We start from the raw sequence: 18,116 nt of genomic DNA on the forward strand, positions 1-18,116 counted from the left end.
GAGGCTGGATGGGTGAGGACAGTCATTTCACCACCACACCCAGTATTTTAATTTCTTTTATTTTTATTTCTCTACTTTCCGCTGCTTACCCCCTCTCCTCCCTCTGCACCTTCTCTCCTGCCCTCCGTCTAAACTGCAACCCTTCACTGTCTGCCACTCCCACCATACTCCCAGGTACTATGGTCGTGTGTGTGTGTGTGTGTGTGGTGGTGGTGGTGGTTGTTGTTGGGATGTTTAAGGGGTACTAAACAGCGAAGGTCATCAGTCCCCCATTCCAAAAACAGGCGAGCCGAAAATTTGTGGAACAGGTAAAAACCAAAGGGGGGAGGAGACTCCCCCCCAGGCACTAAAAGAACACAAATGCAGCAACAAACACTACAAACAAGAAGAGTACAGATGAACACCAGACAGAAAGAAACAGAAGAAAAGAAGATGGCTGGAGACTGGTTGACTGACCACGAGAACAAAAAAAGGGAAAGAGTCAACCATCCGACTACACACCAAAACAGCAACAAATTTTGAGAGACGCGAGGACAAAAGACACAGAAAGGGAAAGGTGCAGGACCTCCCTAAATAGAACCATAAAAAGGACTACCACGGATAAAAGTTAAAACGTCGTCAGCCATGGAGGCATCGTCGCATAAAACCAAAGGCAAAGTGCCCGGGAGATTAAAAGACTGCCGGAGGGTGCGCAGTTGGGGACACTCCAACAGAATGTGGGCGACCGTCAGCCGGGACGCACACCGACACAGGGGGGGATCCTCCTGACGCAAAAGATGGCCGTGCGTCAGGTAGGTATGGCCGATGCAAAGCCGACACAGGATGACAGAGTCCCTGCGAGAAGCCCGCAGGAGCGCCACATATCGGTCGTCTCCTTGACAGCCCGCAGTTTATTCGGGGATGTCATGCCACGCCACTCAGCAGACCACATCCCAAGCACCTTACGGCACAACACCAACTGCTGATCGCGAGCCGGGAGGCCGATCTCCAAAGCTGGGGCGTCGATCGCCCCTTTGGCCAGCCTGTCAACACGTTCGCTCCCCGGGATGCCAACGTGACCTGGCGTCCAAACAAAGACCACCGAACGACCAGAACGGGTAATGGCGGAAACAGACTCCCGAATATTGGACACCAGAGGAGAAGAGGTATAGCAGCGGTCGATGGCCTGGAGGCTGCTCAGGGAGTCACTGCAGATGACGATGGACGTACCTGAGCAGGAACGCATATGCTCAAGAGCGCGCAATATGGCCACCAGCTCTGCAGTAAAAATACTGCAGCCAGCCGGCAAGGAGCGCTGCTCAACATGGTCAGCGTGAGCAAAATCTTAGGCAGTGCGACCATCAACCAGGGAACCATCAGTGTAGACAGTCTCACAGCCCAAAAATGAGGCGAGGAGCGCAAGAAAAATGCGACGGAGGGCCACAGGCGGAACCAAAGCCTTGGGTCCCTGTGCCAAGTCCAGACGGACGGACGGCCGGGGCAAACACCAGGGAGGCGTAGGTGCACGGACCCGGAAGGGAGGCAGAAGAGGGAATGACCCCAGTTCAGACAGCAGGGACTGGACGCGGACAGCTATGGAAAGCCCAGGCCTAGGTCGCCGTTCAGGCAGATGGAGGACCGTGACAGGGAAAAGCAGGCGACGATTGGGATGGCCCGGCGAGCAATGCACGTGGACAGCATAGTCGGCGAGCAGTCGATGGCGGCGAATCCGCAGCGGGGGCCTCCACCAGTCGACTATCCACGAGGCTCGTACGAAAAGCGCCAGTTGCAAGCCGAACCCCACAGTGGTGTATGGGGTCTAACAACTTCAACACTGAGGGTGATGCAGACCCATAGGCCAGGCTCCCATAATCAAGCCTGGACTGCACAAGGGCTCTGTACAGTCGCAACAGCGTGCAGCGATCCGCACCCCAAGACGTGTGGCTCAGGCAGCGGAGGGCGTTGAGGTGCCACCAGCACTTTTGCTTCAGCTGAGTAATATGAGGAACCCATGTGAGCCGGGCATCAAATACGAGTCCTAAGAAGCGGCAAGTGTCCACCACTTCAAGCACGTGGCCGTCGAGGTAAAGTTCAGGATGAGGGTGGACCGTCCGACGCCTGCAGAAGTGCATAACTCGAGTCTTGGCTGCAGAGAACTGAAAACCGTGAGTCAGAGCCCACGATGTCGCCTTGCGAACGGCTACTTGCAGCCCGCGTTCGGCGACTCCTGTAGTCGTGGAGCTAAAGGAGATGCAGAAGTCGTCGGCATACAAAGAAGGAGACACCGACGACCCCACGGCTGCAGCCAGACCATTAATGGCCACTAGGAATAAGGAGATGCTCAACACCGAGCCCTGCGGGACCCCATTTTCCTGTATATAAGATGAACTAGAGGCGGCACCGACTTGCACCCGGAAAGAGCGGCGCAATAGAAAGGTTTGAAGAAAAGCCGGGAGCTGACCACGAAGACCCCACTCATGCAACGTAGCAAGGATGTGATGCCTCCATGTGGTGTCATACGCCTTCCGCAGATCGAAAAATACGGCAACGAGATGCTGATGTCGGGCAAAGGCCGTACGGATAGCAGATTCCAGCTGCACCAAATTGTCCGCTGCAGACCGGCCGCGACGGAAGCCACCCTGGGATGGAACGAGGAGACCGCGCGACTCAAAGACACAACACAAACACCGCCCCACCATACGTTCGAGCAATTTGCACAAAACGTTGGTGAGGGTAATGGGACGATAGCCGTCCACCGCCAGTGGGTCCGCACCGGGTTTCAAGATGGGGACAATAAGACCCTCTCACCATTGCGACGGGAACACGCCCTCGCTCCAAATGCGGTTAAAGATGGTGAGGATGTGTCTCTGGCAGTCCCTGGAGAGATGCTTCAGCATCTGCGCGTGGATGCAGTCTGGTCCTGGTGCTGTATCAGGGCAATCGGCGAGGGCAGTGAGGAATTCCCTCTCGCTGAAAGGAGCATTGTATTTTTCAGAACGCCGCGTGTGGAATGATAACGGCGTCTGCTCGGCGCGCTCCTTTAGAGCGCAAAAGGCAGGGGGATAAGTTGCAGTCGCAGAGCTCTTAGCAAAGTGCGCAGCAAGGTGTTCAGCAATGGCGGCAGCGTCCGTGCAGACAGCGCCGTCCAAGGAGATCCCAGGGACACCCATAGGGGTCTGGTATCCGTAAATCCGCCGGATCCGGGACCACACGAGCGAGGGGGAGACACGAGAGCCCAAGGAGGAGACATACCTCTCCCAGCACTCCTGCTTACGCCGTGCGATAAGACGACGGGCCAAGGCACGGAGCCTCTTAAAGGCGGTGAGGGTCTCCAGGGACGGGTGCCGCCTATGATGCTGGAGAGCCCGCGGACGGTCGCGAATAGCCTCAGCAATCTCCGGCGACCACCAGGGTACAGCCTTCCTCAAAGGGAGTCCAGAAGAGCGGGGGACGGCAGCCTCGGCCGCCGAAATGATGGATGTGGTTAAGACACGGACCACCTCGTCAATGTCACCCTGTGGGGGAGACTCAATGGTTGCAGCGGAAGTAAAAGCCGGCCAGTCAGCCCTGTGGAGAGCCCAGCGGGGCAGGCGCCCAGAAGAATGACACTGGGGCAGTGACAAATAGATGGGAAAATGGTCACTACCACACAGGTCAGAATGCACCCTCCAGTGGAGGGATGGGATAAGTCCGAGGCTGCAAAGAGAGAGATCGATGACTGAGAACGAGCCATGGGCCACACTGAAATGCGTGGGAGCACCGGTGTTCAAGAGGCTAAGGTCGAGCTGAGCCAACAAATGCTCCACGGCACGACCGCGGTCATCGACGACAGTCCCACCCCATAGAGGGTTGTGGGCATTGAAATCGCCCAGCAACAAGAAAGGTGGCGGCAATTGGGTTATCAGTGCAGCCAGGACAGGCAGCGCGACATCACCATCCGGTGGAAGGTAAAGACTGCAGACGGTAACAGCCTGTGGCGTCCACACCCGAACAGCGACAGCCTCTAAAGCTGTATGTAGAGGGACAGACACGCTGTGAAGAGAGTTAAGGACACACATGCAGACGCCACCAGACACCCTTTCATAAGCTGCTCGGTTCTTATAATAACCTCGATAGCCACGGAGGGCGGGGGTTCGCATTGCTGGAAACCAAGTTTCCTGCAGAGCAATGCAAAGGAAAGGATGAAGGCTGATCAGTTGTCGGAGCTCAGCTAGATGGTGGAAGAAACCGCTGCAGTTCACTGGAGGATGGTATTGTCCATGTCTGAGAAAGGCATGACGGGACTGGGAAGGCAGATTACGCCGCTGGGTCACCTGCTGCCTCCGAATGAGCACCTGTGCTAGCGCTTTCCGTGGTGTCTGAGGGACCGGCGAGATCGAGGTCCTCAGCGGACGCCAGAATCTCCACCTCGTCCTCAGACGCAGTGCTTGTAGGAAGCGGTGGGATGGGTGCCACCGCAATGTCGTTAGCCTTGGGGACTTTCTTCTTCTTCTTCTGCTTCTCTCGCTGTGCCTTCGGTGGTTCAGGCTGGGAGGGCGTCACTGGGCCAGTCTCAGGGACAGACGACGACCGTGTGTCCCGACGACCAGGGACCAGCGGTTGTTTGAGCCACTTGCGGCTGTCGGCTTTGGTACCGGTCGGAACTTGCGAAGGGAGGTCCCCAAGGGACCCCTTCCTGGCGAGAGGAGCCGAAGAAGACTTACGCTTCTCCGGCTGGGAAGGGGGAACTGATGTTCCCGATGGTTGGGGGGGTGTTGCTTTTGAAGTAGATGGAGCAGGAGCAACAGGGAGTGGAGTGCCCCCCACCATCAAGGGGGCAGGTGTGGGTCTCTGTCTCTGAGAGCTAACGGTGTGTGGCGCAGCTACAGGAACTGTAACAGGAGCGACAGTGGTGGCATAAGTGGACGACATACGTACTGGATGCAGTCGTTCAAACTTACGCTTAGCCTCGGTGTAGGTCAGCCTATCCAGGGTCTTGTATTCCATTATTTTCCGCTCCTTCTGGAGAATCGTACAGTCCGGCGAGCAAGGGGGATGGTGCTCCCCACAGTTGACGCACATGGGAGGCGGGGCACATGCAGTATCAGGATGTGACGGTCGACCACAATCACGACAAATGAGGCTGGAAGCACAGCGAGAAGACATATGGCCGAACTTCCAACACTTGAAGCACCGCATCGGGGGAGGGATATAGGGCTTGACATCACAACGGTATACCATCACCTTGACTGTCTCAGGTAACGTGTCACCCTCAAAGGCCAAGATGAAGGCACCGGTTGCAACTTGGTGATCCCTCGGACCCCGGTGGACGCGCCGGACGAAATGGACCCCTCGTCGCTCTAAGTTGGCGCGCAGCTCGTCATCGGACTGTAAAAGGAGATCGCGGTGAAAAATAATTCCCTGGACCATATTTAAGCTTTTATGGGGGGTGATGGTAACAAAAACATCCCCCAACTTTGTACAAGCGAGCAAGGCTCGTGACTGGGCAGAGGATGCCGTTTTTATTAAGACTGACCCTGACCGCATCTTGGACAAGCCCTCCACCTCCCCGAACTTGTCCTCTAAATGTTCGACAAAGAACTGAGGCTTCACAGACACAAACGATTCCCCGTCAGCTCTGGTACAGACGAGATACCGGGGCGAATACCTGTCGCTCTCATTCATAGCCTTTCGTTCCTCCCATGGTGTGGCGAGGGAGGGGAACGATTTGAGGTCATAAACGTTACCTTTAAAATGGGCCCTCGAACGCTTAGAGACTGCTGGTGGCTGGCCACCAGCAAGAGAAGATGTGCCACACTTCATTGCGTGTCATCCACCCTGATGCCACCTACTCCGACCACGGGCCCTCCCCACGGGCACCACCCAGCCACAGCAAAGGCCACCTGGCAGGATGGCCATTGCTGGGAGTCCCGATGCCCCAGGGAGATGGGCATCTACTCCTTGGCATACGTGGGGAGTTAACGGCGCAGGCATCAGTAGAGCGATCCCTGTGTTGTCAGGGAGCTACAACCAACAGGGTACATGGCGGCCCCACCACAACGGACTGGCTACCGTGCTGGATCTTAGGCGACATGTGGTCCATGGTTGCCGTCAGTGCAGAAAGTGGCCCTGCACATTGCTTGGCAGAAAGTGCACGCAGGAGCGTATCCATGCCCAAGAGATGTAGAGCGGGCAGGACTGCAACGCAACGACGAAGAAGCTGGCAAAAGTTCTCAACGCGAGATAGACACAATGCACCAAGTAAGGCGCCCTTTCCCAATCAGCTCGCTCTTCGGAAAAATTTTGAGATATGGAGGTCAAACCCAACAGGGGACCATCACATAAGGCCGAAACGTTTGAGACTCCTTGTAGTCGCCTCTTACGACAGGCAGGAATACCGCGGGCCTATTCTTACCCCCAAACCGTGTGTGTGTGTGTGTGTGTGTGTGTGTGTGTGTGTGTGTGTGTTGTCCAATTGCAATGACAGCCTTTTTGGCTGAAAGTTTACTTGTTTGACAGTCTTTAGTTGTGCCTATCTACAACTCAACATCTCTGCTATACGGTGAGTAGCGATACATCCTTTTCATACTATTATGTAAAGATATATCCAATTAGTAATCTTCAGATGAAGTAGATCAAAAGTAGATATAAATAAGCTAAGGTTGGAAATATGTTGGTCCTCACTTAGTTTCAGAGTAATTAAGACTTTATCTAAAAAAAAAAAAAAAAAAAAAAAAAAAAAAAAAGTTACTGAAACGAACCTACTACGGTGTCGTAGCAGGCGGAGAGGTGATACTCCGACGTGGCGCGTCCCAGGTGGCGGATAGGGGGGTCCTCACTGGTTTACCGGCGGACTTGAGCGAAATAAAATAGCTCTCGCGGACCAAACACTAAACAACCTCTACGGCTAACAACCGCAGTTGTAACTCGGAGCTTGCTCCATACAAGGTTGACTACCTTTGAAAGTCAAACATGGAAGGAAATCTTTCAAGGAATAATCCACCGCTTGGCAATAACCAAGGAAGACTGCACTCGGATACGGTGGGCAGTCACCTGAAAGATAACTTGGATGAGTCGGAGCATCTGAAAATACCCAAAACGGACAGACGACCAAAACTCAAGACCGGACAAATAAACTACATTGCGACACACAATATAAATTCCCTCATACAACCAGGCAAACTCAAAATTCTGACGGATGAAATGGATCGCAAGGGGATTCTCATAACCGGACTTCAAGAAATGAGAAATACTGATCAGGAGCCGATAGAATCACAAGGATATAGGATTTATAAGGGAATACCAGGGAAAAGAGTCATGAAACAGTGTCCACAATTTGGAACAGGATTCGTGGTGAGTCTGAAAATAATAGAGCCCATAATAGAATTTAAAGCACAATCTCCCAGGCTCTCAACATTCACTCTAAAAGCTGCAAATAAAATGTACACAATAATAAATGCCCATGCCCCGACAAATGAGAAAAATAATAAAAAAGAACACAGAGAAGAGGTAGAAAAATTTTGGGAGCTCTTAGATCAAACGACGAATAACATTAATAAAAATCACATCAAAATTTTAATTGGAGACTTCAATGCCCAGTTAGGAAGGGAAAAGAGATATAGAGACATAATAGGGAAATGGACAGCACAAAGAAGAACAAACAAAAATGGCATAAGACTAGTGGAATTTTGCAGAAACCATGACATGATCTCAAAGTCGACGTATTTTAAGAGAAGACCAAGTAAACTAAAAACTTGGAAACATCCAGACTGGAAAAAAGGAGAATGGCAACTGGACCATGTCTGCATGGATAAGAATTACCGCAAGGAAATTTACAATGTGAAAGTACTGAGAGGGACAGATACCGGATCAGATCATTACATGATAAAAATTAAAATGAAATTAACCCCATTAGCAAAGAAAAAATCCCACCAGAAGAAGAAGAGAACCTATGACCCTCATAAACTGATACAAAATGAGGATTATGAAGCACAAACCATGGATATAAAAATAACAGATGATCTGGAAGAAATAATTCCCAAATTGAAACAAATAGCTGAACAAGTTGCCCCTATAAATCCAAGGAAAAAACACCAGTGGTGGAACGATGAATGTGATGAAGCAGTGTTGGATCGACACCAAGCCTGGTTAAGGCATCAAAATGAAAAAACAGAAAAATCATATTTGGAACTCACAAAACAAAGGAAGACAACACAAAAAATAATAAGGAGAGTTAAACGTCAGTACCAAAAAGATATACTTCTAATGATAGAAACAAATAGTGAAAAAACAAACTCAAGAGACTATTACAAAATATTTGGCAGACAATTACAAAGATATGATCCTCCAACATTAATGTTAAAAGATAAAGATAATAACCTAGCCCATAGCAATAGTAAAAATACAGAAATTCTAGCAGAAACATTTAACAAGTTACTAAATTGTGAAGATCCCCCAGAACTTCTTCAGATAAACACAGAAACCCCTATTAAAACACCAGCAGAAAATATAAATCCACCTACAATTAATGAGGTCTACAGAGCTTTGAAAGAACTCAAAAACTACAAAGCAAGTGGAGAAGATCAAACGTTTGCTGAACTTTGGAAATATGCAGCAGAACCAGTAAAGATAGCATTACACCAATGCATATTAAAAATCTGGAATGAAGAGAAATTACCAGAAAATTGGACTACTGCTATAATACAACCATTACATAAGAAAGGGGAAAAATCAAATCCAGACAACTATAGAGGAATTTCCCTTTTGGACTGCACGTATAAGATCATGTCAAGAATACTATACAACCGCTGTAAAGATCAACTAGAACTGGAACTGGGAGAATATCAAGGAGGATTTAGATCCTGGAGAAGCTGCCCAGAACAGATAATCACCTTGAAGTTAGTTATGGATGTCTACAAAAGAAGGCAAAAGCAACTAGTCATAACCTTTGTAGATTTCAAAAAGGCATATGATTGCATCCATAGATCTTCAATGATGAAAATATTAAGGAATTTTGGACTTCATCCTAAATTAATAAAAATGATACAGTTAACCTTAACAAACACCAAATCCAAAGTAAAATTTAGAGGAGAAATATCTGAACCATTTACGATTAAAACAGGGTTGAGACAGGGAGATTGTTTATCACCATTGCTATTCAATTGTGCTCTTGAATATGTAATGAGAGAATGGTACAAGGAAAATCCTATGAATATTAAAATTGGAACTAAGAAAGATAAAATAAACCTAAATTGCTTGGGATTTGCTGATGACCTAGCATTACTAGCTAATAATATTCAGGAAGCCACGAAACAAATAACAAGCTTACAAAATATAGCACAAAAATTAGGACTCCAGATATCATTTGAAAAGACTGAAATAATGGTAACGGATCCACTTGTAATAGATCACATCACAGTGAATAATAGGGAAATTAAAATAGTGAAACAATTTAAATACCTGGGTGAAATTATAACACATAAATTGGACGAGAAACCTGCATGGCGAGCAAGAACTAATAAAATGATAAAAGCTCAAAAACTAACATGGTCTACGTACAATAAAAAATGTCTATCAATTAAAACAAAATTAAAACATTACAAGACGGTGGTTCAACCAGAGGTTACATACGGAAGTGAAACTCTTTTTAAAGTCACCCAGAAAAACAGAATTGACAAAATTTTAAAAGTAGAGAGAAGAATTGCTAGAACATGCATAAATAAGAAATATCAAAAAGCTGGGCAATGGCGGATAGTTCCAAATGAAGTGGTATACAGAGAACTGGAGCCCATCACTGATACTATACGAAAGAAAAGGATCTCTTTTTGTGGTCACATTCTGAGGACACCAGAAACCAGATTATCAAGAAAAATTATTGAGAAACTCTGGAAATTGAAACAACAAGGAGGATGGCTTAAGGAAATAAGAGAGGATATGGAAGAACTGGAAATAACTCTGGATGATTTGCAGAACAAAACGCCAAATTTAAAGAAGTTGAGGGACACAGAAATAAGATTTAAACCAAAAATTGACAAACGACATACAATGAAAAGGGTATTTACAGATAAGGAACGACGAAAAGCATCGGAACGAATGAAGAGATACTGGGCCACTCGGAAGGGGAAAATACCAAAGAAGAGGACCAGAAATGATTGACTGAAGTGGTCCAATGAGGCCGTAAAAGCAGAAGAAGAAGAAGAAGAAGAAACAGGATAACATTTTGGCAAAGAAGGCAGAAGAATTCAATAGCAATTATTGTTGTATCTATAAGTTCACACTCAGAAGAACCTCTCTCCTTTATTCAGTTAATCGTGAATGTAAAAAATCTTACAAGCAAGATCTGATGTACTGCAGACAAGTTGGCACAAATCACAAGTAGCAGGAAGGTGCCGAGTTTTATCTGAAAATCCATGTCTGAGACACCATCCAGTGATTGATTATAATGATCAACTGTGAGCTCGTACCTAACTTTATGAAATACGTTTATCTCGAACAATGCATTCTGTGAATGGTGACAATAGGCTCAGACAGTGACCTGCGTTACTTCCAAACCACACAAACTGTTTTCTTTGTATCGATATGACTGTTATATCTGAAGGACAATGTAATTAGCAAATGTATTAATAATTTACTTGATATGTGGAAACTTTTGGTCACTTCAATGTTAGGCTACTGCACTAGAAGAATGATCATTATACAACTTTAACAGAGTGTGGTGTGTGGCTAGCCAATTATCTGTGCACGCAGTATAATATATCAGTCACAATCTGGCAATAAAAAAGTAAGTTGTGTAAGGTCTTTAAATGGCCTACACATATAAATAAATATTAGTGCTGTCTTCATATGGCAAAGATATTGTAGAGATGTATGATTATATCTAAGCTGACAGAAAATTGAAGAACAAAAGTAGCAATTATTTTACATACCTCATTTGTCTTTTTTCGCCGTTCTTGGTATCTGTTGATCTTTTGAGCTGGTTTGATAAAGACATATGTAATGTGCTGTCTTAAATAAAAGCTATAATATGCAGAAGTCTCAAGTTTACATTCTATTACTAAGATATGTCCCAATTTCCCTCTCCTGATTCAATGAGAAATTCCATTTTCAAACGGACACTTTTGGAGACGAAGTTAACACGAGGAGAGAATAGCCGCCGCAGCCACAACCGCACTGTTGTACATCCTTGGGGAGAAAAGGTAAATCACCAAGTCAGACACTCAACTAAAAGTTGTTAGTATGAATTCTGTTTTAGAACTGTCACAACGTTCTTAACAAGCAAGCTTCTATGTCTGCACATTTCTGGGTGGACAATTTTTGATGTGGCTTTATGATATACAGGGTGTTACAAAAAGGTACGGCCGAACTTTCAGGAAACATTCCTCACATACAAAGAAAGAAAATATGTTATGTGGACATGTGTCCGGAAACGCTTACGTTCCATGTTAGAGCTCATTTTATTACTTCTCTTCAAATCACATTAATCATGGAATGGAAACACACAGCAACAGAACGTACCAGCGTGACTTCAAACACTTTGTTACAGGAAATATTCAAAATGTCCTCCGTTAGCGAGGATACGTGCATCCACCCTCCGTCACACGGAATCCCTGATGCGCTGATGCAACCCTGGAGAATGGCGCATTGTATCACGGCCGTCCACAATACGAGCACGAAGAGTGTCTACATTTGGTGCCGGGGTTGCGTAGACGAGAGCTTTCAAATGCCCCCATAAATGAAAGTCAAGAGGGTTTAGGTCAGGAGAGCGTGGAGGCCACGGAATTGGTCCGCCTCTACCAATCCATGGGTCACCGATTCTGTTGTTGAGAAGCATACGAACACTTCGACTGAAATGTGCAGGAGCTCCATCGTGCACGAACCACATGTTGTGTCGTACTTATAAAGGCACATCTTCTAGCAGCACAGGTAGAGTATCCCGTATGAAATCATGATAACGTGCTCCATTGAGCGTAGGTGGACGAAACTAAAATGAGCTCTAACATGTAAATTAAGCGTTTCCAGACATATGTCCGCATAACATCTTTTCTTTATTTGTGTGTGAGGAATGTCTCCTGAAAGTTTGGCTGTACCTTTTTGTAACACCCTGTATAAAGTTAACAGATATCAAAGGGCAATTAAAGTATGTGGAGAGAAAACCTGGTGTGGACTATATCATTTACTAGGTTTACAACTTTGCTTCTGCCCCCCCCCCCCCCCTCTCTTGAAGTTCAAGACTTTATTGTGAAAAACTTGCAAAACATTTTCGATTCAAAGTATTAGCCATCGTTGGCCACTGCTATCTCCTAGCTTTAGGGCAGCATATGAATCATGCAGTGTATAAACTGGGAATCTGTTGGGGAAGCCATGAATCGATCCAATTTTGCACTTGTTCATATGACTGCATGTGCTAGTCAGCTAGGTCCTGTGTCGTAGATTGACAAAGGTGGCAGTCAGAAGGAGGCCTATCTGGAGAATACAGCGGGTGGGGTAGAACTTCCCATTGCAACGTTTCCAAGTACATTTTGACGGGATTTTCGACATGGGGTTGTGCACTGTCATGCTACGAAATCATTTTTTCATGTCCACCACTGAAGTGTGGCTGTTTGTCTTTCAATGCTCTGCTCAAACATGTCAATTGCTTTCGACAATGATCTCCTGTGATTGTTCCCGTCGGCTGCAGTAGCATCGAAAGCTTTCTCTCTTTCACAACCGTGCCGGTCCGTAACGTCAAAAGCACCATTCTTGAAGCACGGAAACCATTTTCTGCAAAGTTCGGTCACTAACAAGCATCTCATCGTAGATATTACCCAGCTTTTTATGAGCCTCAGCTGCAGATTTCTTCATATCAAAGCATAAAATTAAAACCTCCCACAGATGACTGGAATTGGGCTCATAAGGTGACGTATTCTGTCGAGAATAACTTTATGATGCAATCAAAAATTGACTGATATTTTGATGGTGTTATGTTCTCAAATGCACTTACGACAAACGACTTGCACCACTACTTTCCACTACTGCCACCTATTGCAAACTGGGGGAAGCAAAGTTGTAGACCTAATACAATAGCCTCCTTTAGGCAACCACTTTTCAGCCAGATTTGACAGAGGCGCAGCTACAAGAGGGATATAACCACAGGCAAATACAGCTGAGCTTCACTCACTGTGGATTGCTCCTGCCCACACACCCTGTGACCCCTATCACGTATTCCAGTAACTGTGGCTACACGGTTAACAACTAGAATATTGGAAGATGAAATACTGCTGTAGTGGGTACACACCCAAAACATGACAAAATATTCTATTCAGTTGGAAAACTTCAAGAAACAAATACCGTATTTACTCGAATCTAAGCCGCACTTTTTTTTCCGGTTTTTGTAACCCAAAAAACTGCCTGCGGCTTAGAATCGAGTGCAAAGTAAGCAGAAGTTCTAGAAAATGTTGGTAGGTGCTGCCACAACCAACTTCTGCCGTCGAATATATGTAGCGCTATGCAGGCTTGCTTTGCAGGCACAAAAATACTGGCGCCAAAACCTATGCGTCAGTAAATAAATTAAAAGAAAAGATAGAAGAATGTAAACATTATGCCATGAATTCTTTTGTGTTTGCTGCTATCTCATTTAAATCTCGTCTGCCTAATAAACTACGAAACTAGAGTGAGACAACAGCAAATGCGGAAGAATATATATATCATGTCATGTTTACATTGGTATTATTCTTTTGCTGAATAGTGATAGAGCCAGAAATGAAGCACGTCAACTGACTGGATTTTTAAATCTAAGACGACTAATTTCTGTGCAGAATGTAATGTACTAAAGAGGCATCTGCAAAGATTTTCAAACGGAGAAAAATTTTCGCTAAACTCTCGTTCAGAACATCTTTTATCATATGCAGTCTATTATTTGGTTCTTGTTGATCATTATCAAAGAAAGCAGCAGTGTAAGTAACAACAAATAGCAGTCTCTTGCCATTGTTTCGCTTATGAGACAATTCCTCTCTTTTTTTTTTTTTTTTTTTTTTTTTTTTATTGTAAGCAGCGGTAGCGCACACAAAAGCAAACCATTCTGCGAGCGGCGACAGGTCATAAACACTCATCATCAGAATGCGACAAACAATGCATGACACAGTACAGTAATGCATTTTCAGCTTAGAGTGACGTAAACACCTATAACAAAGAGAATGGCACTTATCAGATCTAAGCAAAATAAACAATCAATTCAAACCAGACGAAGCATGTGAAAAAGGAAGGGTACCCGTATAAATACGGACGGAGCACCTGACACATAGAAATGGCTACTTGGTAAAGCTTAACTGTTAAGCTTACAACTTGAACCAAACTACTATAGCTGTATCTTCATCCATTTGACCCAAATTGTGTCTCATGTTACAATGGACCAACTTTGTTTCAATTTGGAGGTGTGGCCTAAAACTTCTCTCCCCCCTTGCATTTCGAGTCTCAAATTTCAGGTGCAGCTTAGATTCGGGAACATTTTTTTTCCTTGGTTTCGAGTCTCATTTTTCAGGTGTGGCTTAGATTTGAGTAAGTACGGTAATATGTAATTTTAAACATCTTTAAAATTTGCATGATAGCACATATCTAACAGCACATATTGATTCTAAAAGCAAAAATTCATACACAGCTCACGACTCGAGAAATGTAAAACGGTCGGTCGACCAGTTTAACGAGGCACTGCTATCATTAAATCAGGTGCCGACCGCCCCAAGCTCTGGGCAAACATACCTGCCATCTTCTGGGGGACCGGCTTGAGCAGTGGTGCGCGGTCCGATTGGTCCTGCCCCGGGGCCCGACCCGCGGGCTCCGAGTCCTCCTGCGGTTTGTAGGGCGCCACCACCTGGTGCGGCAGGTGCTGGTATTGCTGCAAAACGGGAAATGCCACCGCTCACGTCTTCACACATTCTGGCTCCACAAAAACCCAACTCCCACAATGTATGAGAGCAAATCAAATGTAAACGGGATTTTTGTTCCTAACCATTTACAGTTGGTATAACTGGGCACACATTTCTAGTACACTTAGGAGGTGGGGAGGGGGGGAGGGGGGAGGGGGAAGGGGGGCAGGTGTGGGAGGGGGGGAGGGAGGGAGCACATTAAGACTGGGCAGAGTTGGCTATGGCCATTTGCATTCCACACTTCCAATTACTTCATCAGTAGCTCTCACAATGTTGGAGAAACAGGTGTACCCTTCCAGCGCGCAATGCACAATTATAAATTTTTTTTGCACGTGAAGGAGTTTGAGCAACAGAAATTTTTTTGAGATCGACTGCACAGTTCACGGACAAAGCATTGTCAAGGACTAGTGTGTTTGCCGGCATAAAGAGTTCGAGTAAGGACGAGAACGAGTGGAAAATTGGGAACGCGATCACAGTCTTCGACCCAGTGATACAGATGAAAATACACACACAGTTTGAGACATCCCTGAAGAAGATCGACAGGTGAATGTATACAAAATTGCAGATTGCGTAATAATAAGTTCTTGGAGCTGTCAGTGATATTAGTTCCACGTAGTGTGTGTCGAGACGTTTGGAGGACTGTCAGAGGCTTACGGTGAGGTTTGTAAAAGAAGGTGAGGCATTTTTGAGTTGGACTGCCACCTGTGACAAAATGTGAGACCACCACTATACTACCGAGCCGAAACAAGCCAGCATCGAACCGCAGAGGAAATGGCAGATTGCCTCAGTGAAAGCCAAAACTTGACTGTCAGATGGTGAGGTTCTTTCAATTGGTAATCATTTTGCTCACTGTTATTTAGCACGAGTGAAGCACAATCGATGCTGCTTATTACCGTGCACTGTTTAATGAGAAGAGAACTGCATATCGAAGTAAAACCAACCAATTCGAAAAGTTGTCCTCTTCCGTGACAATGCCAGGTGCCGTACTGTAGCTTTAACAATCTCAAAACATGAAGAAATGCAGCACTGGACTCGATCGTCCTCTCTCGACAGTCTGGAAGCTATCGCCATGCGATTTTCATTCGTTTGGGCCATTTAAAGATGCTGTAGAAGGGCAACCATCTGAAGATCACAAGGATGAGGAAGGATTTATGCGCACTTGGTTCATGATGCAACTAGTTTCACTGTACGATTTTGGGATAACAAACCTTTCTTCTTACTGGGAAAATGTATTTTTAAAGAAGGAAGCTTTGTAGAAAAATAAATTATATTTGCCTTTTATTTTTCAATAAACACTTTTTAAAAATAAAATCCCATTTATATTTGATTTAACCTCACACTTTAAATGCGGACATTTTAGGTCAGGCTGGACGAACCATTTGGAAAAATTGAAAGTACAAATTACTGTTAACTGGTCACACGTTTTATACTTTCCACTATGCTCTTTAGAGGACTACACTTCCATCAACAGGGGAATTTATGGCAGTTAATAAGGCACAGATGTACTGTACATACTGCTCTCAACTAACTTGTGGCACTGTCTGACAGCGGAAGACATGAAATTACTTTAGAACAAAGCTCAAAGTTATTTCAATGTTTTCATTGAGTAGATGAACAGTAAAATAAATGCAAACATCTTTCTACGACTTTTTTTAACAGCTGTCTTTCCAGTTGTGTCTGCAGAAAACTGAGCTATGTATAGTCAGCATTATTACGAGCTAACCAGGGCAAACAATATACAAAATAATAATGCTGCCAACATTGGCAGCCTTTAGATAACATTTTTGATTATTATTACTTTTATAATAAGAATTTAATAGTGAAATTGGGACATACGTCCATGCGTGCAGACAGACACCCACACCCACACACCCACACACACACACACACACACACACACACACACACACACACACACACACACGGGAGGGGGGGGTTAGAGAAGGGGGGAGGGGGAGGAGGAGGAGGAGGAGGAGAGGGGGGGGGGGGGGGGAGTGTACAATTTGATTATAGCAGAGCTCACACTCTCACTGTTGAACTATGCAACCAAAATATCCACATAAAGTTTTGAGCTTTGTTGTAAATAGTATTTTGTTTTTTGTATTCTGCTACCAAACATCATCACATGCTACCATAGGGTCGTACAAGCAATACAGTTACGCATTATTAAGTGATGTGAGCTCATTTTGTGACTGAGGTATAATCTTCCAAATTGTGCAGTGCTAAATTAATAAATGCACCTAGTTAAAGTAATCTGTATTTCACATTAATACCTGGCAGCATATTCTAATGGCATAGCCTATATCACCAATGCATACTGCAGTCTAAACAGTTCAGAAATACGTAACTTTGGTACTACACAACAGCATTCCAGGTTACCTGGTTGGATCACATAACTGACAAAAATGTACTGAACTGAATTGCAGAGAAAATAAATTTGTGGCCTAACATGACTAGAAAATGACTGATATATCAAGCAGTAATTAATTTGGAAAAGCTGATAAGGGTGGAGGGTAATTTTCAATGGAGAGAGTGTGGCTATTGCAGATGGTGCAGGTGTCAAAATACTGCAACACAAGCAAATGAATGCAAAAGACTACATTTTCATTAACACTGATTTAATATAGAGGGGTTGGAACTTTGATAGTGGCAACTACTTACTTACAGTTCGTACAAAATAGATACGTTTTCAAAGTTTTACTGACCTTCAAAGTAGTCACCAGCATTGTGTATAACCCGTTGCCAGTGATGTGGAAGTCGTAGGATACTCTTAGCAGTGCCAGTTGTGTTGACAGTTTTAGTGGCGCAGTCTATTGCCCGACGAGTTTGTAGCAGTTGTGAAGTGAAGGCCGTGAAGTGTTTCCTTCAGTTTAGAAATCGAGTTGAACTCACGAGGGCTTAAGTCAGGGCAGTGCAGTAGGTGGTATAGCACTTAGTAGCCCCATCAGTCAAATCAGTAACAGCTTGCACTGTACGTGCTTGAGCATTGTCCTGCAAAATGATGGTCAGGTCCTGCAGAAAGTGTCATCACTTCTGTCTATAAGCCGGTCGTAGGTTGTGTTCCAAAAATGAACAGCTTAGAGACAGAGGTGATGACAATTTCTGCAGGAGACCTGACCATCATTTTGCAGGACAATGCTCAAGCACGTACAGTGCAAGCTGCTACTGATCTCGCAGTCTATTGCGCCACCAAAACTGTCAACACAACTGGCACTGCTAAGAGTATCTGACGACTTCCACATCACTGCAACGGGTTAT

The 18,116-nt window shown here is 45.5% G+C and overlaps 1 protein-coding gene across 1 annotated transcript in view; it reads right to left on the reverse strand.

Annotated features, from left to right (window-relative positions):
• The window catches only part of LOC126212752 (uncharacterized), a 408,628-nt gene that overhangs the window by 159,152 nt on the left and 231,360 nt on the right, over nt 1–18,116 (reverse strand). Inside the window, exon 12 of the mRNA XM_049940160.1 lies at nt 14,692–14,827. Coding sequence (XP_049796117.1) covers nt 14,692–14,827 — 136 coding nt within the window. The remainder of the gene's footprint in view (nt 1–14,691; nt 14,828–18,116) is intronic.

This window comes from Schistocerca nitens, chromosome 11 (genome assembly GCF_023898315.1).
Source record: "Schistocerca nitens isolate TAMUIC-IGC-003100 chromosome 11, iqSchNite1.1, whole genome shotgun sequence".
NCBI classification, from domain to species: domain Eukaryota; kingdom Metazoa; phylum Arthropoda; class Insecta; order Orthoptera; family Acrididae; genus Schistocerca; species Schistocerca nitens.